Here is a 27035-nt window from a genome sequence, read left to right on the forward strand (position 1 = left end):
CATCATCTGAGAGGTCTGAAAGGAAAGCAAAATCCCACCCCACACCCTACTACTCACAGGTTTCACTACAGAGAGAGGTATCAGCAGAGAGGTAATTCCCTCTAAATCCTACTGTGCCCACCCGTCATCCGAGAGAGGGGTCTCAAAGGAGGTGCCAGTCCCTCTCCACACCTACTACGCACACCCATCATTACATAGAGAGGTCTGAAAGGAGAGCCCAGACCCTCTCCACATCATACTATACACACCTATCATTATACAGAGAGGTCTCAGCAGAGATGCCAGTCCCCTCACACACACTACTATGCACACATGTCATCTGAGAGAGAAGTCTAAAAGGAGTCCCTCCTCACACCCAACTACACACACCTATCTTTACAGAGAGAGTTCTCAGCGAAGAGGCCAGTCCCTCCACACACCCTACTATGTACACCCATCATCTGAGAGAGTGATGACACCTCAAAAAAGATTGCTGGTGACATGTCTTGATATCAGAGTTACAATAACTGAGCATATAAACAATTTCTATTGAATGTTTCTCTGTTTAATACTCACAAACATTTTACAAAGATTTTACAAACTGTGAATCAAATCTGGTCTTGTTACGATAAAAAAACTTCTTTTACTAAAATTACGTCAGAACACAACATATATTATAAAATCCTTCCACCATACATACACTAATACAAAAAACTAATTTACTTTAAAATAATGAATGAAATGTTAGGAGTGGAGGGGGCAAGATGGCGGCCGCTGCAAGACTGTGTGAGCAGCTTGTGGACTGCTCCTCCGTAGCCCCTTACCTGTGATCTGTTTCACCCGTCCTCGAATTGCTGAAGACTGTTCAAGCTTATCAGCTGGCGGTGGCTGTGTTTTGGTGGCTCCTCCAGACCCCGGCGTGTTTGAAAATCTGCCTGGCGGTGATTGACTCCTGTGTAGCTGGTTCCTTACATGTGGCGTGGTGTGGCACGGAGCCACGGTGTTTTTTAGCCTCTTCCCAGACAGCTTTCCTGATGGAGCGGAGCGAACAGAGCCTGCAGCTGAGAACGCCCGGAGTGGATTGGAGTGGCGTTCTCCCTGTGGTTTGGACTGCTGTTGGTATGGCTCTGAAAGGGAGAGGCACGAAAGCCCGTGGGGGTGCAGCTAAGGCTTCGGCTTCTGCAGCAGCAACCGGAGGGGTGGGTACACCTAATACGGCACTGAATATGACAACCACCAGGGGGACAACCAGCGGGAAACCCAGCGCCTCGCGAAAAGATAATGATGGCGAAAGCAGAGCTGAAAACAGACGGCGGCTACTGGACTCCTCGGGGTCAGGTAGAAGTGCTGGTCTCGGAGCTTTGGGTGGGGAGAAGATAACACTGCAAAATGGCAGGAATGGGCGACAAGACACTCCCCAAAAGTATTGTACAGTGCCTGCGATTTTTTTAAAAAAAAGTCAGCAAGAGGTAAGCCGGTGGGGGTCCTAGTGAATCAACCCCTGGTGTTGATATCAAATGGGTCTGCCGGCAACAATGTCTCAGTGGCAGATATGGCAGCAAATGGAATCGCAACAGAAGAATTGGTGGTCAATACCATATCGTGTGATGCTCTTACACTAGGGGAGAGCTCTGATTCGGTGATTACAGGAGGGACATTAACTGCCGGTGAAGCTTCACTAGGCAGATCAAATATAGAGAATAATGGGTGCACTATGCCGGAAAAGCTGAGTGATGCAGACTCTGCTGGATCAGGTGGCAAATTCTTCTCTATGTCGGATCTCTCATCGTATCAGAGAACGACAATGATAATGATAACCTGAGTGCAGTTGGTGACTGGGGGGATGAAATGGAGTCACACCCAGAGGATGACGATTCCTGTCTGGAGCGATCTGTGAATCAAGAGACTGCGAGAAAAGTACAAGAGTATGGAGATAACTTGCCGAATGAGATGATGACCCCTGTGGACCAGCCTATTCGGGACGATATACCACCTGTACAGCTTGGTCAGGCGGAAATCAATGTTGACAAGCCGGTGGAGGATGGTGGTGAGGTTACGTTGAATACAATCTATAAGCTCATAATGGCCCACAGGGGGGAGACAAAGGCAGAAGGTCTGCGAACACAGGGGGCAGTGCGTAAATTACAAAATACGGTACGCCACATCGCAAAGTCTTGTGCAGAAATAACAACAAGGGTTGTCGAGGTGGAAGAGCGCATCTTTGGTGTAGAGGATTTATTGGTAAACCAGCAGTCGTCCATTGCAGCTCTACAAAAAACTAAAGAAGACATCGACTGGAAGTTAACAGACCTTGAAAACAGATCAAGACGCAATAATCTTCGTGTTTTGGGTATCCCCGAGAATAGGGAAGGGCAGGATGTGAGACAATTCATTGTTGAAATGTTTAAGGAGGCCTTCCCTGGACTGAAAGACAGGAACTGGGAGACTGAGGTTATCAGGGCACATAGATTCCTATTTGTTTTACGCAGGAGAGCCAGGGGTGTCTGGGGGAGAAGTGAATGTGCAGCCTAGGGCAATCCTAATCTGTATGAACTACTATCTGCTGCGTGAGGCAATATATGATCTCGCTTGGCTAGATAGGTGTTGGTCTGGTAAGGGGTGCACATTTTTTGTACGCCCCGATTTTTGCCCAGCTACTGTGCAGCAAAGGTGGAGATTGCGGCAGTGAATATCAGCCTTTCAGGCCAAAGGGGGGCAGGCCTTCCGCTTTAATCGGGCTAAGTTAAACGTGATTTATAAAGAAAAAACTCAGTTTTTCACATCAGAGATTGCTGCACAAACCTGAAGATGATGGGCAGTCAATAGGCATATGCTAGTCGCTTTTTTTCGTTTTGCTAGTATTTTTTTTCTTTGCTTTTTCCCTTTCGGTATATTGCTAATATGTCTATAATATTAGGATACAAAGTGGTGTGCACTATTCACTTAGTGTTGTATAAGACAGTAGGTGAGTTCCAGTCTTAAGGAATATATCAATCCGTATGTGTTGCAATTAATATCTTGTGATTGACAATATAGCTCATTGGTAACCGAAAGGGTGCTTATAATAATGGACAAATTTGATGGACACGGGTGGCTCACGGGTGGGGGCTGCGGGGGGGTGGCGGTTCACAAACACTCCCCATCACTGAGGACATGGTCCTTACACCCCGTTTGGGGTGGAGGGGGGAGGGTTGGGGTTTAGGTGGGGGTTCAGGTGGGTTAGGGGGTGGTATAGGTTTGGGGAGAAAAAAAATAATCCATGAGGACACTTTTTTGCTATATGTGATAAATAGGGGTCTATGGCACATGTTTTATTGGGTCAAATGTGCAAGGAATGTAGATGGCGGATAAAGGTATGAGACTAGGTTCTCTGAATGTTAGGGGCTTAAATCACCTTAATAAAAGACAGCGGGTGGCGAGTGAGTTGCAGATGCTTCAGTGTGTTTTGATATGTCTTCAGGCAACTCACATAGCATTATCGGTGTTGGGGTATATGGTATTGACTTGCACTGAACAAGCTATTACATCAAGGGGTGTTGCAATATTGGCGAAAAAACATATTGTTAGTACATGTAGAACATTAACTGACAAACACAGGAGATGGGCCATAGCTGAATGTGTTAGTGGGACGTTAAAATGTACAATATGTTCCATATATGGCTGGCTCAAATCTCGATGAGGCATTAGTTTTAGAGTTGCTTAATGTCGAACTGGCTTTATGTAAAAAAATTGTAAATTGATACTTGTATAGCGCACTACTCACCCGCAAGGGTCTCAAGGCGCTTGTACGAATACCGCTGTGGAACCCATCCTGGCTTTTCCTGTGAGGTGTCCACTCCTGGGCACCCCCAAGGTGGAGGCGAGGCATCCTTAGCGTTGTGGGGGCTGTTGTGGAGATTAAGCAAGCTATTGCCCAGAGTTGCAGAGTGGGACTCCATGATTGGAATAGGCACCGAGGCGAGAATTATCAGGTCCATGGAATTTTTGAGCTCAAGACCCGCTGAGGCGGGGAATTGAACCCTGGTCCCGGGCTAGACCTCTGAATCCGGGTCTGCCGCTCTAACCATTGAGCCACACTTCTCCACACTTCTTTATGGCCAACTCCAGTGATAGTTTGTGGAGACCTAAATATTCATCTGGCCTCTAATTCTGTAGGAGATGTGAGTTATAGGTACACCAAGAGAAAGCCAAAAGTATTTAAGGCGCTTCAATCTTTTCTTGACGCGCATGGCTTGGCTGATGTTTGGGCTACTTTGAGGGGTGACGAGGCGGGGTACACCTTCTATTCTTGTCCACACAAAAAATCCTGAGGTTGGATTACTTTTTCGCTCCGTATTATCTTTTGAAGGATGCTCGAATTCAAGTGTACCCAAGGGTTACCTCAGATCAAGGCTCTTTGGTACTAACTTTAGCATGTACTCGTATAGCATCTAAGCCACACAGTTTTTCTTTTGACAGAAAACTATTGTTAGATGGAAAGTTCGTCTTCCATATGAATGAATGGATTGCAGTCTTTTTCTCAGATTAACTGCGGTAGCATGGGAACAGGGTATGTTTGGGATGCTTTTAAAGCTGCATTTAGGGGGGACGCTCTTAGCTTCGGTTTATATAGGCAAAAACAACTACGGACCATCTGACAGGAATTGTATCAGGCTCTAATGCTTGCAGAAGAAAAGCTCACGCTAGGTATACATGGTGGTTCAGATATTGGTGACCTTTCAATAGAAGTTGCCAGGTGCAAGGCCAAAATAAACCTTCATTGGAGTCAAGATGCAGCTAAGAAATATCTATTGAAGCAACAATTGAATTAAGAATATGGGGAGGCAAGTGGCCGGTGTTTAGCTCAAAAACTGAGAGCAAAGGAAGCGTCCCAGAGAATTAGTTCAATTCTTATTTCTAGGGGGAATTGTGTGGAAACTGAGGCTGGGATATTGAAGGTGTTTAAAGATTTTTATGAAGCATTGTACACAGGAGAAAAGTATGAATTGCAAAAGGGTGAGCCTCTGAGACAGCGTTTCTGTGAGAACAATCTGGGTGATGTAGAGGCGGAGATGTTGGAGGCCCCTATAACTATGGGAGAGTTAGAAAGAGCCATAAATGAGCTGGCACCTGGAAAAGCGGCAGGACCGGATAAACTTCGGCTTGAGGTTTATAAAACTTTATTGGGAGTCCGGCAGGAGGATATGTTGGCTACATTCAGAAAGGCTCAGGCCGGTGTGTCCTTTGATCAGCTAAGGGATCAATTTCATCTGCCCGGGGCTGATTTTTTCAAATATTTACAAATTTGTGATTATTTGTTGAAAGCCCGATGGAAAATCCAAGTGAATCCTCTTGTTGAGGCAGTGAGGAAAGATGCACGGATTGGTACACTTTATACCTTAATGCTGGGTACACTGGACAGTGATTTGGAAGCTCAAAATCGCAAATGGTATAATCGATTGGGGTGTCAGGGTATACAGGTGGAGACTTCTATAGACTTGGCGGGGCGATTGTTTATGTCTGCAAATCTCTATACCCAACATTATAAGACTATTTTTAATTTATATTATACACCAGCCAAAATATCTAAGTGGGGGGGAGTCAATGAGGGAAAGTGCTTTCGCTGTGGGACTGAAGCTGCTGATTTGGTCCATGTCTTTTATTCATGCAGGCACTTAAGTACGCTATTCGGACATATGGAGAAATTCTAAGCTGAGATTCTGGGTGGACCTGTATGATTGTCTGCCACTCAGGTCTTGCTGGGGGTTGAGATGGGATTGGCAGTAGATAAACTATCCAGTCAATCTTTATATCTGATCTTTCTTGCCACAGCTGTTGCTAGGCTTTGTATTGCATCAATGTGGTTACAAAAGGATGTCCCATCCTTTGAGGCATGGAGGGCAAGATTCCTATCAATGTTTAATATGGAATATAGCCTCTATGCTTTGAAAGGCAGACAGAAAATTAAACTAGGCAGTCAGTTCTGGGGGGCAGTCATGACCTATATGGAGGTATAAATGTGCCGTCTAGTATTTGCTATGCTTTCTCCTTAGAATGTTTTTTCTTTTGAAAGATGGGGTGTTTTGTGCGAAGATTTCATTAGCCCTACATTTGTAAATCTATGCTTATACTGGGTTGATGTATTATTCTCTGCTATGTTGTTTTGATTTTTTTTGTTTCGATTTTCTGGCTCTACTTTCTTATTCTTCTGTAACATATGTGCCTTTTTGTGTACTCATGGATTACCAATAAAAAATATTTTTAAAAAATCAATAAAATCCACTGAAAAAAACATAGGCTAAAGTAACGCTATAGTTAGGTGAATTTGCCAGTGTAAACATTAACATTTTGAACTACAAAAACCACAGAAATTCACAGTTATAGTTAGCAGTGCTAGCATCTCAATAATGTAATTTGAGAGGTCATCAGTGATGTCATAAATTATGTTATAGAACATTTCATGAGTGATGTCATACATGAGGTCATAAGCACTGCATGTCAGGGGTGCAAGTGATAGTTATACACACACATGGACATGCATACACGGACGATATAGAGGTGGTCGATATTTTTGTAGGTCTATTTAGACATACAGCTAGAATATGCTTATGACGGTAAGAGCGGGAGAAAAAGTGAGAGGTCAATAGATTAATAAAGTAGTAGAACATGATGGAAAATAAAGAAATTAAAACATTTGCATCCCTTAAAAAGAAACTTGAAAATAGATGACTCAAAAAACAGGAACACATCTAAATTAAACATTACATAACTGGCCTAGTTAAAAAACTGAATGATATCACCAACTCAGTAACATACACATATGCACATTATTGTGCAAAATATAAAAACCTGATTGCAGGAGTACGCAAACATATTAATATCCGAAAAGTGGAGAAGAATTTAGAAACAGAGCGGAAAAGAGCATACATGTTGTCCTTCAAGACAATAGTTGTGAAAGTGAAATAATGAAGCATGAGGACAGTGGACCTGAATCATAAAAGGCATGGAAGAAATGTGGAAAATTTGCTCCCATATGATGACTACATTTGGGAAGATTTTCAGTATTTATGTGATTAACATTTATGGATAATAAATGTTCGCCAGGTGGAAACTTTGATGTAAGCAATTCAGTCACAAATAGGTAGTAGGATTTTACCTTTTTTTAGTATCTTTGTAGGGAAATCAGTTTTCCTCAAGCAGAACTACATTAAACACAGCAGTAATCCTCCACAATTACCCCTATGATCTAAGGGTATTTTTAGAAAGGCTACCTACCTACAAGGAGTATGTGAATGCTCAACATGCACAATTATGTGTGTGTGTTCATCTACATCTTTCGATAGGACTTCTGCATTTTAAGCTAGCTCCTTTGTGGAATGCCCACAAACTTGCCGTGACTGTAAATTCAAAAAAATGAAAGCATATCACCAAACAGCTCAAAGGCTATGCATGTGTAAATGCAATACCACTTACGCCTTGTCTGCCACAGTATGCTTTTAGTGCTACAGCAAGAGTATAGTTCTAGCAAGGGCAAACTCAAAAGTATAAGGGCATTAGCCTCCCAAAAATGAATGATTTCTGAGAATAAAGTCTGATTGCCTGAGGAGTTTATGAAAAGCACTCAATTGCCTGGGTTACTCTATATCCCCCTAAACTGGCATGGCATTACCAATCATGAGGTCCATTTGGAATCCAATCAAAGTGCAGAGGGGGTGTTGCTTCTATCTAGAATTGAGCATACAGAAATCTCCTGTCAGGGGTGCGTGTCATCCAGGAAATACACAGGGACATCCTTTGTACAGGAACCAATGTAAATTGAGGCACCGTAGTCCAGTCTAGATTGAGCAAGTGTAATGGCCACAGGAATATGGCAATTGAATGGATGTAAAGTAGTGTCACTTTAGGATTTTTCAATTGTAAGAAACAATAAATGGAAACGCTGTTCTCCTAGGTGTCCAGGGAATGGATTAGCATCACTGTGGACATATTTCCAGGTCACAGACCTGATTTACTGGTGTGGATTGTTGACCCTTCACTTAAAGCCACAGGCTTGGGTTCCTTTTGGTGCTGCCAATTCTGCTAATGAGAAACTCTTCTTTGACTGAATTTAAGACAATTGGTAGATACCTACTGCCTATTCAAGGCAAGGCAAAATAACAAGTTCCAATGTATCTCTGTGGGACAGTAAAAAGATCAATTGGGTGTCCTCAGTGTACATATACAATTGTATAAATTGCTTCAGCACTTTGGCCAAAAGTAGCCTGTAAATGTTGGTGAACAATAGGCCCAATCCCAAATTAGGCTGCTAATCATCATCAAGGTAATCATTCTGCAATCTAACCTACATCTTGTACAGAGATTAGTCCTTGCAAGTTTAAATAATGGAAACCCACTTCAAGTGGATTCAGCAAAATTAATCTTGACTCTTTGGTATCAGCGCATCAGCAAGGCTCGTCTTTGGCAGACAACTCTTTGACCACATTGGCCTTAATCTCTCTATGCTGTCACAGATAATATGTTTTCAAAATAGCTTGTCTCAATAAATGATTGAACTTGTAGCTGATCATTTTTACTTTCATTTTGTTGAATACTTCAATAACAAGAATGGTTATAAAAAAAGGCTTGATTGGCATACAAAGTCCACCACTTGAAACACCAAAATACTGAGCAGCCAAAATGTAGATTTTAGAGTCATGAGAAAACTACTCAGAAAGGAAGAGCTATTGCTGGAAATACCCATTTTCCAAGAAGAACCGAGACTCAGTCAACCTCTTTTCCAGCTGAGGATTGAGAAACTGGAACTCTCTTCCAATGGCTCTTTGAAGAGTTCTGATCTACAACATATCCTGGAAAGGGGTGAAGATCCTCATCTTTAAAGGAAATCTCACCTGAGATGACGGAAGTATACCACTGTTAACCTTAGCACCCTCAACAAAATTCCTCCTTAATCCCCTACTTCCTCTATCATTTGATGTTGTTGCTCCACAGCATTTAAATGTGGTTGATTTAACTAGTCATGTTTTCTACTGGAAGAAATATTACTCTCCCTAACATTCGACCTCCTACCTCACCTATAAGAGACTGCACCTCTGCATTACTTTATGTGCACTGCCTTCAGTGCCACAGTTCTTGCTTTACTCATCATCTACTACAGATGTAGTCCGCATTGTTGTGGCTCCCTACTTAATAAACTGTGCTCCTGTTTACCTCCTACATCCATTTCATACCCTCTTTTCCTCTATGCATATATTGGACTCTCAATAGTCAGCACTTTTACCATTAAAGGATGACAGGAGAATTGCCCTAGACATAAAATTTGAAGAAAACCCAGAGAACTCACATAGGAAATCCACCAAGGAAAATCCATGTGAGTCAAGAGTTAAGCAAACCATGAAGATTTATTTCAAATTAAAAATCAATAAAGCGAGAAGGCAACTGTTAGTCAATTAAATTTCATGAGAGGATAAAATAAGGTTAACCACCTCCAAAAATATTACAATTACAACAGTCTGACATAGAGCCTATCTCTATGAATTAAGGAAAATCTACTTTCTTTAGGTATGAAACCAAATAATAGTCTGACATAGAAACTGCTCTTCTAATAAAGGGGATCACTTCTGGCAAACATTTCAATTTCAGCAGCACGGAACCATGGCCTTAAGCATGGTCTTAAGGGGCACCATGTGTTGTACTTCTAATGTTAATTAATAAAGCCAATCATCTTTCAGATGTTTCATTGCAAAAAAAACAAGCCCACTCTCAAAACCCTTCCAAAATTGATAAACAAGTAGAACATTTAGCTACATTCAAGTGAAAATTACATTGCATTACTTAACAGTAGCTGCTTGAAAATATGAATAAAATCAAGCAGGCTTCCGTTTGAGCTAGCCTAGTGAATTTGTTACTTCGCCACAGAACAGGGCACATTTCAACTATTTTATGAAGAAAGGAAAAATGCTGTATAAGCAAAAACATAAATGCAATTCACATTTTAAAAGCCATGTTTCACTGCAGTCAGGCTAAGGCCCTGAAAATGTGTTTTGCAGCCTACTTATGCTAACTTAAGCACACAATTTTAATAATTCCAGTTTTGCGTTCTCACCATTCATACTTTAACATGAGTCAGCCCATCTGCCCTCATTCCCAAAGGATGGACCACTAAACTGAATAACTTCCTGCACCACCACCACCTCTCCTCCATACCGCTCCTTTGCCCACCTTCATTTATGCTAAGCCCTCAATTGCTCTTGAATCTGATTTTAACAACATAACTAATTGAATACACATACTTTATATTTCTGTTAATATTTCAATTAAACTGTTGTCCGAAATGCATGGTATTTTGGCCCTTGCGCTAACCAATGGTCAAACTGTACGTATCCCCCGCCCCCAACACACCTACTAATTCTTCTTTGTGGTATGTCTCCTGAAACTTACTCAACCATATAATTTGTGTTTATGTATACTGGATAACAATATATATATTTATAGAATACGTGGGATTCTGTTATCCCTGTATAAATGGCAGTCACTAATTTCTTTATAATCGACGACTTGTGACGCACCAAGTCGCCGATTATAAAGAAGACGTCAAAACTGCACTATTATCAGTTATTACAGTTGAGTTCTGACGTCACAATGCCTGCCATCAGAGCCAGCAGCTGAGGTGAAAGGCAGGCCAGGTCAGAGAGCATAACTAAAGAAGCTTTTTAACACAACAAACAGAACATTACTTTTCTTTCTTCTGGTCTATATCTGTTTTAATAGCGTACAAGGACAAGCATAGGGAATATGTTTATTTTTTGCACCGCTTAGATGGTGAACAGGTAGAATCTTTCTGCATGTTTCTACACGTCGAGAGCTACAGCACCTTTTTTTTAAAAACTGACATGTATTGAACTGTTTATAATATCTGTTTGAAACAGATATCTACCAGGTATTTGATTTAATATTGCTCTACATGCTAGCTCTTTCATGTGAAAGAGCTACATATCAAAGTTTTAAGTGGTTTGCGACAAAGGTGATGGTGTGACAAACTATTGTACGGGATAAAGTGCCCCCTGGCTAGATGATAAGGATATGTCAAGTCACCTCAGAGTTCCATTACCTTATAAAGGAAGTTGGTCTTCGGCCCTGGTACTTCATATGGTTTTGGAACTCTGAAGTGACTCGACGTATCCCTCTAATGAACGTCAGCTCGTACTTTATCACTAATATAATTTTATACCAGACTATTGATGCCATGTAAACCAACTTGCCTAGATGTTTTTGGGTGTAGGCCTCCTCTTGTACAGCGCTCCAACGCCCTCATGGGCCCAATTTGAGTTAAAGGGCACGGCCCAAATAAATAAAATGAATAAATAGGTTGCCTTTGCTAAATCACATTTAAATTCCTATGAGCGTTGTTACTTAATGCATAACAAATTTGCCAATAACACCTCTGTCTTAAAAACTGAGCCAAATAATTGATTTATGCGGACTATGACCTACCTTACCCTTTGACAATTATTATGTTTTAGACACAGGAGGCATCTTTTTGGTAATTTGTATTTCGGTTGGAAGTAGATGAGCAGCATTTCGGTAGTATCACTTTGGTTCCTTTTATTCTGGATATGTTAGAAGTAGGAAGTGCCTTTACTGCACTCGGTAATTACCAATAAATCAGTGACTTACTTGCCAGATGTGGTAAACATCTACTCTGGTTGACTGACCTGATGAAATTTACCTGGTGAAAAATGCTAGGGGGAAAGTAATACCTGCAACACTTAAAGTTCCCACACGTGCAGCAAAAGGAATCACTGCACACACTGGTATTTAATGGGGAGAGGATGTGGCCCAACGGCTAGGGCGGTCAACCTCAAATCTGGGGAACCGGGTTCTAGTCTCAGCAAGGACGTGCAAAATCCTGTGTTTCTGGGCAAATCACTCAATATCCCTTTCCCTAACAAAAATGAATGTGTTCTCATGTAACGCAACCGGTGCTCGTGTAAAGAGCTCTGATACCGGATACCTTCGGGTCAAGATTGTGCTATATAAATCTCCGTTAAAAAAAATGGGCATTCGTAATGGTACCATATGACTCAGATTCTACAGAAAATAAATATTAGGATTCTTTCTGGATGAGATGCCTAAGGATGGGAGGGAAAGCGGTAATGAGACAGCAGCAGCATTGCACTATATGTTAAGATCTGAAGCTACATCCAGGCACTTAGCGCATTTAACACCCCAGTGATCTCATCAGTTGCAGCTAGTTATGCATCACATGGAGCAGAAATGGGATAAAGAGTACTTGCCTCGAGTCCCTTGACGAGTCTGTTCGCTAACTCTATTGTACGGTTGGTTTGATGAACATCTTCTTGGCAGCGGACCTTCTCGGCTATCGCTTTCTCATAGGAAGCCGTGAGTCTTCCCAAATGATTATCCAGCTCCTGCCCAGAGGAATGAAGAATAAATTCAGCTGAAGGATGACCACCATTACACGTCTTTAGCATTCTCTGGAGCGATGGAGGTGCAGAGTCAATTTGTAGACAGATCAGATATATCAGGATGTGAAAGGCACACAGCAGAAAATAGCACTGTGATCACTTTGTTAACAGTAAGTAGCCGGGCTGGTATTTTGTTTTTACAGCGCAGACACTGGGGAACGTATTACTTGTTCATAATAGCATTTGAAGAGACTGCCTGATTGGTGGGTGACACAACACATATATATTCTATAGTCACACAGGGAGGCTGAGTGAATTAGATCTGTAATTTTTTTTCTTCCTTTCGTTTTTGCTAGCCTGATCACACTCATCATGACCGAAGAGTAACCACAGTTCACTGTTTCTTTATCCATTTTAAGAGATTTTAACAACCACTTCATCGTTTTCCTGCATCATTTCCCTGCTGCCATGTTAGGGATAGTGTTAGAAATTGTAAGGGTTTTACATTGATTGAGTGCGTGTATTGGTTGTAGTTCACCAGCATACAAATATTTCTATTCTCATGCTAAATTCGATGCACTGGGGTAGCTGCCACAATACAAAAATAGAAACCAGAACAGATCAATAGCCAACTCTAATCCCAAAACCGATATTTCTTAATTCCAAATGAAAGTTAACTTGCAGTTCATTATAAAAAAAAACACAGCATCAGTTTCCTTTGGCCTGTTAGCTGATCTGAGCTTTAACCCCTTTTTTTCTGCTGAATCTCCACACATTACACTCAAAATCTGTCCTCGGATGCAAAAGTGGAATACTCTTTATGTAGTAGACAAAGACAGTTCTAAGTTCTCTAACTTTCAAGCGTGTCAAAAACATTTTAAATCAGGAAATTTCAATACTTAATTTGTGCCGCTGGGTGAGGGTTTTGTGTTCCGGAACTCATTTTCGTTATTGGCACTCATTTTTTTTCCGAATCACACTTTGACCCAGAAGAAGAGAGATAACGGCAGAAAAGGTAGAGAGCAGGAGGAAATGGGAGACGGAAAACAGTGTCAAAGGTAGAACGTGGGGTTGAAAAGAACCTGTAAAAATGTAAATAAAAAGCCACGAAGTGTAGGGTGGCTTGTAAGGAAGAAGCATGGGAGGAATGAAAAGTAGGCAGCCTTGGTATTTGTCAATCTCAGTATTCGTCAGACATCAGGGTCCTGAAATTTTGGGACCCTTCACTTATTTTACTTTTCTTTTTATTTACATATTAAACCCTGTCTAGTTTTTGCAGCTTTAAATGGAACACATCACTGTAGGAAAGACAGATTTTTCGCCCTTATCACTCCTATATTTTGGCTGATGCTGATGGTTATTGACTCTGAAAGTGCCCTGGGCTCTGCTAACTGGGCACAGGACCAGTGCTCTGTCATCTAAAGGTATATGGTAATTAGTATATTTCTAATTGGCAGTGACAACCTACTTGTAGGTCCCTAGTATATGGTAGGGCATGTAGGTTCAGAGACCCCGGTGACTTAATGCATTTACGTATGCACTGCTGTGGTGTCTGATGTCCTCTTAAAGCCAGACCTGCCTAAATAAAATGTCCAAATTAGACTTTGGAATTAAAAGTACTTCCTAAGTCAAAAATGACTTTTTTTATTACTTATAAGTCGTTCTCAAGTCTGCTGTAGGTGCCCGAAGGTGAGGGTGCATAGTAATAAAAAGCAGGGACAATATAAAAGATGTTTTATAAGCCATGGGAAGGAAAACAACCAAAGTAATTTTTCCTGTTGTAGTGTCGCTAGCCCCATAGCCTAAAATGGGGAACGCTTTATTAAACTTAACAAAGTCAAAATTTGCTTTGGAACTAGTTAGCAGTATAATTCCAAGTATAACATGAATGGTCACATTAAATGCAACAACTTTCCAAGGTTAGATTTAATATAACTATTAAAGGAAAGTAGTTTGAGAACCTTTTCAATTGGTCTGCCTTTTTCAGCCTGAGCCAAGCAGCTCCCTGAGCAGGTGTGAAGCGGCCTGGGGCTGAAACAATACAGCCATTTGACATGAGGAGATTTGCTTTCTGGAGGTGCCAGGGAGAGGGAGGGGGTTGGGGGGATAGGATTTCAAAGGGGCCAGGCCAGCCGTCCCTTTCTTGATCCCCAGCCAGATGGGAGCCCCCCTAATTAGATTAGGAGAGGGGCTGGAAGGGGAGTGTAGTCTGATGTTAGCCCCACTTTTGAGTTACGTTACAAAAACACACAGAGAGATTTTCATCAGTTTCATTTTTAAAGAGCAGTGCATTCTACGTCAGAAATATGCCACACTTCGCAAGAAAGTGGTTACAGCATAAGGAGGTAACTTTACCCTTACTGGTTGGGGTGCCCCCCTTACCAGCCCAGAATAGAGGATAAATATGGGAGAGTTGCCGAAGCTCCTCATAACACTACCTGGAACACTACATGGACCACCAGAAGAAGAAGGACTGCCCTGCTGGACCCTTGAACTGCACCACGAAAGGCTTGCACTTGGAAAGACTGCCCCTGCTGCACTCACAAGGTTCCACAATGAAAGTACTGTGTCTGTGTAAATGGAAAAGGAGTGAACTCCCTGATGAGCAACAGGTACAATAGAGCAGGAAGAAGTCACCTGCAAAGCCAAGGAGAGAATCGCCCCAGCTGACCAGTTGCAAATGGAATTTTTCTGGATGTACAGGTGCATTGTGGGAAATTGAGTCCTAGCCGACTAGAGGCAATCCAGATTCTCTGAGTCCTTAGCCAGAGCTAGTGGACCCTTACATTTTCCAGAGGGACACCCCACAAGGAACATCTGTGGACAAACGAAACTTTTTGCAAAGTTTTGCAGAAAAGTTCCAGGAGGAGACCGGCCCAATGTCAAGAGTCTATCCACCGACAATGACTCGCCTATCGTATCTACCTTGCTGGTTCGTCCCGCTGAAAAGCTGCAGATGGAGCCCAACAAGAGGCTGAGAGGGAAGCTGTCAACAACCGGTTTGAGACAGTCCGCGCTGTCGATGCCGGAGGATTCGATGCCCATAATTTCTCCAATCCACTAAGCTGCAGCAGGCCGCCATCATCCACTCAAACTCTGGATCCGAGGAGCAAGAGGAATTGACATAGAGAGAAAAGCTCCTTGAAAAGACTAGGTCTGAAGGTAAACTATTGACTGGGACCTAGCGCTCAGCCCATCTGACCCGCGCACCACAGCGTTCAGCCTAAAAGTTTGACTTTGTCCCAGTCCAGCGCGGCTAGATAGACACGTTCTAGTAGCGAACAACTCCTGAATTAGTTTTTCACTACTGGGAGGCCTACGCCTCCCATAGGATAACATTGGGTTGTCTTACTACATTTAACAAGTGCTAACTTTTGATGAGGATCAGGTAGGAGGTTTGGTGTCTAAGGAATTGTAATTTAAAATCCTCTTAAATGTCAAAGTTGGATTTTAAGTTACAATTTTGAAAATGCCAAGCTTAGAAAGTTGGCATTTTCGTATTCTAGCTATTTTGTGTGTTCAGCTTGTTCCTGGGTCATATGACTGGGTGTAGTTGACAGTTGTACTTTGTTTATTCCACTGAGAAAGCCACACAATATATAGGGATTCGGTGTGGCTGGATGGGCCAAAACTAGCAGGATGGGGGTCTGGAACTGGGCACAGCCCCACTTGCAAGTTAAGAGACTCTGCTCTGCCATCACACAAAGGACTTCACACCACTTCCTTGTTCATGCAGTCATGCTGGAGCCAGGGCCGGGTAGGTAGGAAACCAGCACTTCAAAGGGAAAATTCTAGAAACTTCTCCAACTTCAAAGAAGACACCAGATGTACAAATAGGACCCTCAGACCCACTCTTCAGTTCACTTTCTGGACCTGCAGAAGGACTGTCAGACGACTGCCTGCTGCTATAGCCTATTGTGTATTTCAAAAGACTGTTTTGATGCACCGGGAAGGATTGCTCTGGTGCCTGAACTCTGTCTTGAACCCTCAGAGGCCTGCACTGAGCTCTGCTTCACTTCTTGAACCCAGGACTACCAGAGTGACTCCAAGGGCTAGCTAGCCGGTCTCTTGATCAGGAACAGAAAAGCTCCCTCCATCTTGAACACAGACCCATCCTGAGTGATTTCTGGCCCTACAAGCAGTGTCTCTCCAATCCTCGTCCCTTGGTAGTGGTGTAAAAAGTGGCCAGTTAGCCAAAATCCAAATCTTTGGACTTAAAAACAGATTTGGGCCAAACGTACTCTGAGAACAGAGAGAAGATCAGGACCTGCATGCTTGTCGATCCACCCAAGGTGCATCTCTGGTCGACCTGACTTTGCAGAAGCTCCCGCTACGTCCTTTTCAACAGCAGTAAATCCTGTTCAACGGGCCTTCATATAAGGCACGGGTAGTCACAAATATTTACTAAGGGGCCAAAGGTAAATGTTTAGGGTTTGACCCGGGCCCCATTGGTGAGGGCAGGAGGATTAGAGGAGCAATCATGGATGCAGAGTAAGATTGAAAACAACATATGTCTGCTTTCTTCTGAAATCTACTTAAAGCATACATTTCTGTATATTTTGTTGTTTATTCTTCTTCATGTGTTTTCCAAACCAGAGAAAATACGTTGAGAAAATCTCACCTTCAAAAAGCAGTGCTTAAATAAATAAATGATTTAAGTTTTAATAAGCTATCATGATATGCTAAAGTGCCTTAGAAATGCGTTAATTTAGTCTTCTGTACATTTCTGCAGTGCCCATCGTGTGTAATGAAATGTATTTTTAGATAATAATTATAAAACTGGGAAGAACTCGGACATGAAAGTTGCTGCTTTCACTGAATCAGGCTTCAAAAGGCAATAGAATGCGCATATGGAAGGCCTCAAGAAAGGGTCTGGAGGGCCGCATGTGGCTCAGTTGACCGTACAATGAGTATCAGTGGTAAGGGTCATCTGACCTCGTGGAACCCTTGTTGGCTACAGCCTGCAGTTTCATTAAGCTGGAGATTTTTCTACTTTCAAAGATGAGACCAAGTCCAAACGAAGAAATCTTCACTGCGACTTTGTCCAGAGGCTCCATGACGACAAAGTCTCCTCCTCAGACACTGTCTGCAGCCTTGTCCCGCTGGTACTTTAACTTCTCAGACAATTTTGTGGAGATTTCTTCTAAGTCCAAAGTTTACCACCAGTCAGGCATAATGCACTTCTTGTGTCTGGCCTGCGTTCCATTGAAATTGGCCATATTTTTCAACTTTAACCTGGTCTTTTTTGACTAGATGTCGATGGTTGGCGCGTTGATCTTTTAGGCACTTATTGTTTAACTTAAACTTTAAAAATTCATGACTCAGGTTAGACTGATTGAAATTGTGTCATATTGGTGTCAAATAATGTATTGAAATGTACTCTATGTTTTCAATTCGGAGTGGACATTTTCAGGTGTTTTGTTTGCAATATATCACCATTTGTGTGCTGCATAAATACTTTATACATTGCCTCCAAGTTAAACCTGACTGATTTTGTGCCAAGCTTCCAAAGGGTTAACCACAGATTGATTTATTAACTTTTGTGGTACAACCAAAGCAGGATTGTGACTGTTGCCTGAGCAGGGTAAGCACTCCACTCAATCAACAACCCGATTTCTCACAAATGATCATTAAGGTAAATACACTGCCCTACTCTCTCAATGTACCTAAAAGCCACTGTTTTGGCCTTTTTTTCTACTTGTGATGCAACATTTTGCTACACAGGGGGGGGGGGGAACAAGGAGAATTTCTCTTGTTTCAAAATTCATATAAATATTTTGTTCCTCCCTTCCTACATAGAAGCTCAGTTTAATTACTCGGACACCACCTACTGAAAGTATGCTTGTCAGTGATAGAGCGCAACTTTGCTCTTCCATTTGTAGGGGTGCAATATAATCATTGTTAGTCCGCACCCACATATAATCTGTTGTGGTATTAACCTTAGGATATTTGAACGTAGATTGCAATATTGTGTAAGAGAAGTGTTAGATATTTTCTTTGTGTAATCAAAGACTTAGCGTAGTAAATGTGAATGTTTAGATGAATACTATACGTGTGAAGTGTATTCATGACTAATGAACGTTTTATATTATTGGCTCATATATGCTCATATTTTAAACATGTGTATTGTTCTTCTGTTAGCCGAACTCCGTAGGCCAAACTTTAGTTTCTTCCAGTTCACTCTTATGTTGAAGTTGTTTATTAGAATGTATATGCCTGTGGAATATTTTCTTTTCACATTTGTGTTGCAGGTGAAATAATTTGTCCTCGTAAGTTAGAATAACTTCTTTGTTTCAGGAGTTAGACAGACCTAGGGAGGAAAGGAAGCCTTTGAATAAGCAGAGCTGATAATGTAGGAGGATGTCTTTCGTGTCTAGAAAGGCCTGGGAACCAAGGTCATCGGGCAAGAGCCTGGATGCGTTATTACTTCATGGAAAGTTAGCTACAAGGAGTTGTCCAACTGAATGAGGCGATCATGTGATACATTTGGAGGGGTGATTTTCAACTTAGGCATTGGGACCAGGGATAGAGCCTGGGGACTGCTGCCTTACCTGGAGAGGGCAGATGATCTTACAAAGAGCTCTGTAGCTTTACGCTACTTGACCCATTCAACGGTGAGTGCGCTTCTTAGGAAGTCTTCATCTGCTGACACCTTTCTGGGGATTTGCCCGGGAAAATGCTACGTAGGGATGTCACGTTAGAGGTAGTATAGGGACAGATTAATGCTTTTTTTATGGACCGTCAATGAAGAAGACTCTTTATGTGGTCTCTATAATCATTTGTGTCCTGCTTTTGGAATTGGTTATTCTGTGTCTATTGCACCGTCTAAAAGTTATTCGCAGTTTTGGTTTTGTATTAGTGCCCATGTTTTTTTACACTCTCATTTTGTGGTGTCTATATTTCCTACTTTTCTTGGCTTTATAATAAATATATTTAAATCTGGATTAGGAGTCTGTGTTCCTTTAGTATCATGGGCAATGGTAATGTATAATTGGCTAATGATTTTTCTCCCCATCACACTTGCAAAGCAGGCAACAAAGATCATTGAGCAGGGGTTCCAGAGTAAGTCTAGAACGTGGAACCCGGCTCCATCATCAGCAAGGTTCTATATCTAGCTGTGCCAAGATTTGAGCCATATTTTCCCACCAACAAAAAGAGAGATAAGAGGATATGTTAATTTCCCTGATGTCCCAGACATCTAGCTCAAGTCGCAGTGGGCACTTGCAGTGCATGAATAAAGCACAGAGAAGGATGTTTAGGAGTGATGTACTTCAAGGTAGAATGTAATAGGGTAGAACTAATACATTGCATGATTACTGCTCAATAAACTACCGTCAAATGACGTTCTTAGTGGTATTTGAATTCCATTGACTTTCCATGAATGTTTTGTGATTTTTTTATAGTACGTGTTGGCCTATTGTCAAGGTATGGGTCCATTTTGAATAGCTGAAGACACCATTGTGCATAGCTGAAGACACTGGGCAAATGGCTTAGTTTCCAGCCACACTCTGTGATAAGCTCCCATTCACTTTCACGCCACTGTATGCAACCTTTGCCCACACACAGAGGACTCTGGATGAAGGGCATAGCTTGCAGCTACTCTCAACCCTCTCCTCTTATAATCGAATGTGCATTCATGTTTGTGAAACAGCAGGCTCTGGGCCTACCCTTCACCATGCCCTGACACAAGCCCCCCCATATATCCGTAACCATTGGCTGGGTGCATTAGGTATGTGTGCACAGGATATGGCCTGGGGCATATACTACACTCTGCAATCCATGCCCCAAGAACGCACTGTGCATGGGCTTTTGGCCACAGGGAACAAAATCTGGAAGCAGGGTATATCACTTAGCAAAATATTCTCCTTCACTATCAATTTCCTGTGAGTGGGAATGCACTCGTTTTGCACTATGTGCCAAATTAATAGCCATATAAAGTTCAATGTCTACACCATTTTGAGGGCATGGTCTGACGGCCATGCCCTCTGCGTAGTAGGTGCAGACTTTTGCCACTGTCCTCAGACCCAGTGCCCATGCTTACAGAACCTACATGGCATTTAATGTGGCCATGCTTAGCAAATGGTAAATGCAAAGCATGGTTCTCAACCAGGCTGTACACTCTGTATGCATGCCTTGAGTACCCGCATGACATAAACTTCTGGTCATGCCCTGCAGCCACTTTCTGTGCATATAGTGATTGCAAGATCTGTGGCCTTGCCGATCAGGCACTGGGAGCAAGGTATGGCCTTTGGCCATGCCCGCCACCTTGTCTCAGTTCTCTCAGTACCCACAAAGCCTCTCCGTATGAGCGGGAGGCACAGAGCATGTATGATAATTCCCTTTGCTCATTATCAATGCTCATGGTACCCTCAGGGCCTTGGGAACATAGCCTGACCATGCAATTTCGAAAGACATCTTTATATCCTTTTTTTGGATCTTTATAAATTGGTGTTTGGATGTACGCAACCTGTGTTTATACCCATACTGTGAAGTTTGGCGCCCCGGTAGCAATGCAGGAGTAAGTTATGTCCCTTCTTATTGATACCGTAATTATCTGGACAGTATGGCCTGAGTACCGGTGCTATCACATGCCACACATCACAGCCTGAGACTTTAGTCTGCAGGCACTGGGAACACACGTTGTGGCTGCAGATCATGTTCAATGACCATAGCCTCGTTCAGATTGCAAAAGGTCCTCGGCAGCAGGCTTTGCAGAAAAGCATTGTGAGTGCAGAGTCTGCTGCACTCATTTGAAAGTCATGTACAGTAGACTCTGGGGAATGTAAACTGGGCGTGAGCATGGCCAGAGGACTGACAAAACGACCCCAGACATCTGTAAACTTTCAAAGAAGAAGTGTAGATGTTGTTTTGGTGAATGAATGTAGTGTATGTCTAAAAGCGATTATACATGACTAGAACTCATGAGCAGCAATTTCTAGAACCAGATCTTGTTATTCATGGTCAAAGGCTTTAGTGCAATGTGGAGTTGCATTGGGTGTTCCCAAAAGCCATGTCTTGTGACCACTGCATTGGTGTTTGTGGCTAAGGGGAGCAGGCACAGGGCATGCCGAAGTCCAGACACTGCTGCACATAGTGCAAATATGTGATTTGGGGCAGAGTTTAGCAAATGGCCACAGGTTATGTCTAAGGCCACTGCAAAGACCAAGAAAGCAGGAGAATCCTTAATTTGAGATGAAAGCACAGTGTATGACCTTAGGCACTCTGTGGCAACTGCAGTGTGCCCATGCTTTTGAGATCACTGATGCTACATTAAGTTAAACATCAAAACTTTACTACAAAGGATGAAAAGCAACCAGTTATGATTTCCTACTAATGCCAGTAGGATCAGTGTTTCCCAAACAGTGGGTTCGCGAGCTGATTGGTGGTTGGTCGCAAAAGTCAAAAAAATAAATAAAAATCCTTTAAATTCTGAATTTATTCGGTCACATTTGATGTGCTTCAAACACAGATCAAATTTCAGGTTTGTCTTCTGGTGCTTATTTTTTAACATGGGGACTGGTGTTTACAAGCGCTCCTCACTTTGCTGTCAGGGAAAGATAAGTAAAAAATCGTGCTGGGGTACATGAAGTGTGAAAGGCGGTAGGAAGTCATTTTTTCATAACTCAACAAAATGTAAATACCTGTAAGTGAACTGTACACATTCAGCAGTTAGGAAAGCCAGAATGAAGCACATTTGTTGAAGTGTGACGGAAACAAAGATTTAAATTGGTCCACGCCAATACACTATACTTGTTGATGCACAAAAAATAAATATTCACTGAAACCAGATTTCCACACAGATCGTCATTATCTGCCAGTAAACGGGACTATTGTGGAAATACCCCATTTTGGTCTTAGAGAAAAAGGCAAAGATGAGTGCAATATAGTTTGCTCTGTAAAACTGTATGTCTGTGCAATTTTGTGACCCTTTCAATGGAATATGTGCTGTCTGTAAATGACAATGTGCTACCACACAATACTTAAGTTATATTTGACAAATCGCCTGCCTCATCTCCATTGAAGCTAGGAAGCTCGTAAAAGTTTGCCCTACCAAAAAGCGGGTTGTGATTCTAAAAGGTTTGGGAAGTACTGCAGTAGATCATCACACTAGAGGGAAGTGGTAGCACCTTCTCAGGCTCTATAAGAATATTTCTCATTATTAAAGAAAGAGGCATTCCTCATCTATCAGCAATAAGGGCACACATGCATACTAATATTGCCAGGTATAACTTTCTACTAGATTTGCCAGAATAGTCCCAGAAGATTGCATTGTAGCCAAAACACATTTGTGGTCTCTCGGAGAGGCTTATCCTTCAAGTAGGAAGAATACTTGGATCATTCAATCAATCAGGGGTTGGTAGAGCACGGCTACTCACCCATGAGGGTCTCAAGGCACTGGGGGGGCTGCTGATCTGTCTGGGTGTGGAGGTTCAGTGGAAGAGCCAGGTCTTGAAATCCTACCTGACCTGTGTCAACCAAGTGGATTGCCTGAGCTGGAGGGGCAGGGTCTTCCTGGTCTTGGCAGTGAGGTAGGAGAAGGATTTTCCATCAGTTCTGGTCTTGTGGATCCGTGGGATTGAGGCCAGGGTGACGTGTGGAAGACGAGGCAGTGGCTCAGATATTCTGGTCCTGTGTCGAGGAGTGCTTTGTAGGTAATGTGTGAGGAGCTTGAGATGATTCTCTTGTTGATAGGTAGCCAGTGGAGTTGTCGGAGGTGTCATGTCATGTGGTTGTGGCGGGGGATGTCTAGGACCGGTGTGGCTGTGGCGTTTTGGATGTTCTGTAGTATCCTGAGCTGTTTTTCGTGACGCCAGCGTAGAGTGCCTTGTCGTAGTCCAGTCTACTGGTGATGATTGGGGGACTGTCTTTCTGGATTTTGTGGGGGGATCCATCTGAATGTCTTTCAAAGTAGGCGGAGCGTGTGGAAACAGGATGAGGATACTGCATTGATTTGGTGGTTCATTGAGATTGAGAAGTCCAGTATGATGCCAAGGTTATGCGCGTGGCCTGAAGGGATGGGAGGGATTCCTAGTGTGGCGGACAACCAGGACTCATTCTAGGTCGTTCTTACGGGCTGTATTCTGGGTTTTGACCGCCCTCTGTGAGCTTTGCCTTAACGTTCCGGCTACCATTTCTTGGTATTTGTCAACTACTTTTTTGGTTTGAAGGCCTGGGTTCATATGTGATGCGATTCACAACAGGCACTGATTTGGCCCAAGTATGAATCTTGCATTGATCTCTGCATTGGTTGATGTACAACACACTCAGAATACAGTCGGAATTTTAGGGGGAATAATGGGCGTATTACTAGAATAACACTCATAGCATCCCCTCCACTCAGTTTTCTTCACCTCCACTTCTACATTTATACATCATTCCATTCAATGATTCATCTGAGATAAGATTTATATATTCGTCCACCTCAGTACTGTGCTGACTGCTTTTAGATATGTGTGTATTCATAGTGTTTTTTCATATCTTTACTTATGTTACTATACCTGATTAGAGAGCTTGACGTGTGAAGAAACTCTGTAGAAGGTAGAGTTGTACTTTACACATGGGTAAGGCATATTTACAAACAATTCTTGGGAATATGTATACACGATTGGCTAAGGTGATGGTGCACATTGGTGTGTTTGAAAGTTATATTAATGTATATGTTTGATACATGCATATGTATTTCTTTTTAGGGCCACCTGACCCACTCATCAACTTGTTGCCACTGTGCACTGTTGGTCAAGATATAGGCTTGGGTTTAATTTCAATATTTTGAAATGATAATTTGCACACGTTATTGTAGCAGAGTGACACTACATTATGGTCCTGAAGAATACCTGGAACATCTAAGTCACATATGGCAGAAACTTGTTGACCGAATACAGGGTGTATATCCATAACCCTGTCTCACTATGCTTTTTACCTCTATCCATTAGGACATAGGAATAAAGTTGTGTTGTCCTCATTGAGATAGTTTTACACCACTCTTTCTGTTGCACTCTGCCCCTGACTTTTTCCCTAGAGGGATTAAACATAGAGACGTGCATTTTGAAAACACTCCTTCTCCTTTCCTGCGGGAAAGCTATAGCCCACACTGGGTACCTTGCGGTCCCAGTGTGTGGAAGGACCCAATGATAAAGCATGTCACCCTTGGGTGAGTGAGGGTTCTCGTCCAAACACCTGGACTGCCCCCACCTTGTGTTCCCAGTTTATTTATTCTCCTGGCCCTACCCTTTACTCTGTGCGAGCATAATAATTCCTGGAAACAGTATAGAACTTGTTTGTCTATCTAGTAGTTTACACTTCCTTTTGACCCTTTGTGTGAGATACACGCTTCCATGGTGTGGCATAGGGGCTAAGGTAGCAGACATGTCTGGGGTGCTGACCACGTTCCTCTCTGACCTCACTAGTCTCCCCTTCACCCCGCTGCTGGAATTCCAAAGGGCACATCTGATATGAGTCAGGGGTGACATGTCCCAATGCACCAAGGCCAGTTATTTCATGCTTACTCTGCCACAAGCAGCCTTACCAATTTCAGTAAGCCTAGGAAAGCTCTTACTTGTGTAGCGACACACTCCCCCGATATTGCCCTCCTGCAGGAGACCCATTTACTGCCTTTGGAGGATGACAAACTTTGGACATACCAGAAATAGCAATCTGCCCGTCGCGGCTGGGGCGGGTGATCCTGTTAGCCCCCCTCCTTAGTTAGTGCAGGGTTGCCATCCTTTTCCACAAGTAATTTTAGTTACAGTTTTAAAAACTTGGACAGATCCCCTGGGTCACTATATTTCATGACATCTAAGACCTTAGGCTTGACCCTGATTGTAGGCTCTGTGTATTCCTTTTCTCTCCTCACAGTCAGGGGGGCTGGAATATGGCTTTGGACACCCACCTTGACTCATCTGGTCCTCTGGATAGATCCAATGCAAGGTATAAGGTGGTCCTGCATAATGTCATGGGAGATCATGGGCTGCTTGACTCCTGCCGTTTAACACACCCTTGGGGCAGCAAACACTTTTTTCCTGTCATGTGTGCATGGGACTTGTTCTGATTGACTTTTTCCTTCTCTTACACTCTACCTCGCCCTTAATGCGGGACTGTTCTATTGCAGGGAGATCTCAGACCATGCGTATGTCTTACTGGAGCTTGACCTGTGCCATCTCTCCCCTCCCTTTAAGCACTGGAGGTTAAATCGTTCCCATTATCAGACACCAGAAGCAAAAAAGAGTTGTGGAAGCACTTCTGCAGCTATCTCAGAAAAAATGAGCTTTCTACGTCCTCCTCACAGCTTCTATGGGAGGCGGGTAGGGTCACTGTGAGGGGTACTCTGACGCAAGATTTGGTGCTTTGCAAATGGGGGCCATGAAGAGCAGGCTAAGCTAGAGGGCAACAGTCAGTCCCTCTCGAAGGCTTAAATGAGGCATTACACCCCGGATCTCCCGAGTCACTAGGACCACACAAAATATGAGTTAAATACCCATTTAACCTCCCAGGCATAAAGGCTATCCACATAGAGATGGGGGAACTCCTGATGCACCCGGTGGAGATCATGGAGGCATTTGCCCACTTTCTTGGCACAGCTTATTGCTCAAAGGCTCCTACGGATCAGACCTTGGAGCAGGATTTTTTCCGGATCGTCCGCTCGAACACCTTGCCAGTGGCCGCCCGTCAGATCCTAGAGGTTGATATAGCGGAGGAAGAGATAGTGGATACCACTGGGACTATGTCTAATAGAAAGGCCCAGGGAATGACAAGTTCCCAATAGAGTTTCATAAGATCAATAAGGACTTGGTGGTCCCCCTGCTCTACAAACTCTTTAAAAAGTTGGAAGGACCCAACACACTGCACCAAGAATATACCAAAACATTCAATAGTCTAATTTTGAAGCCCAGCAAAGACCATACTAGTTGCAAAATCTGCTGCCAATTTCACTTAACAATGGGGACATAAAGGTGCTTGTGAAGGTCCTAGCAACTTCTCTCAAGTGGGTTACACCGAACCTTAACCATCAGTCTCAAGTAAGCTTCATGCCTGGCCCCTCATCTTGCAACCACGTCTGCCTCCTGGCTAACGTCATTTGGCATGTCGATGATAATAAACTTCTCCTGTCTTTGGATGCCGAGAAGGCTTTCTATAGAGTGAAGTGGGGGTACTTATTCTGCACGCTAGACAGGGCTGGACTGGGTCTCGGCTTTTTGCCAAAGTCAAGTGCTTTACATATTTCTCACGGCACAGTTTGATTGCGGCGTTCTCTTGTTTCAACCTTTGCTATAAGACAGGGGACAAGGCAGGAGTGTCTATTGTGCCCTCTTATGTTTTTATTGGCATTGGAGCCCCGAGCGGCCTGCTATCTGCCAGTCTGCCCTTATCCGGGGTATTGATACCCCTGTGATTTATGCAAGATCCTACTTTACGCTGATATTTTATTCTCCTCGAGTGACCTGATGGGTTCTGCATCTTATCTCCTTGATTGATGATTTTTAAGTCTTCTCAACTGGACCAAGAGTGAGGTGCTTCCATTGACACTCTGTGAACCCTAGCACTCTTTGACCACATATGGCTTCACATGGAAGCAGAAGGGTTTGATTTATTTGGGCCTACTGATCAACAGGATTCTTTCTAATATGGTGCAGGATAACATCCAGCCTCTTATGA

General features: G+C 42.9%; 1 protein-coding gene across 1 annotated transcript in view; it reads right to left on the reverse strand.

Moving 5' to 3' along the window:
- DNAH11 (dynein axonemal heavy chain 11) overlaps window positions 1-27035 on the reverse strand; it is a 3642058-nt gene that overhangs the window by 1030822 nt on the left and 2584201 nt on the right. The window contains exon 63 of the mRNA XM_078663510.1: window positions 12252-12386. Coding sequence (XP_078519636.1) covers window positions 12252-12386 — 135 coding nt within the window. The remainder of the gene's footprint in view (window positions 1-12251; window positions 12387-27035) is intronic.

Source organism: Lissotriton helveticus, chromosome 10, assembly GCF_964261635.1.
Source record: "Lissotriton helveticus chromosome 10, aLisHel1.1, whole genome shotgun sequence".
Taxonomy (NCBI): Eukaryota; Metazoa; Chordata; class Amphibia; order Caudata; family Salamandridae; genus Lissotriton; species Lissotriton helveticus.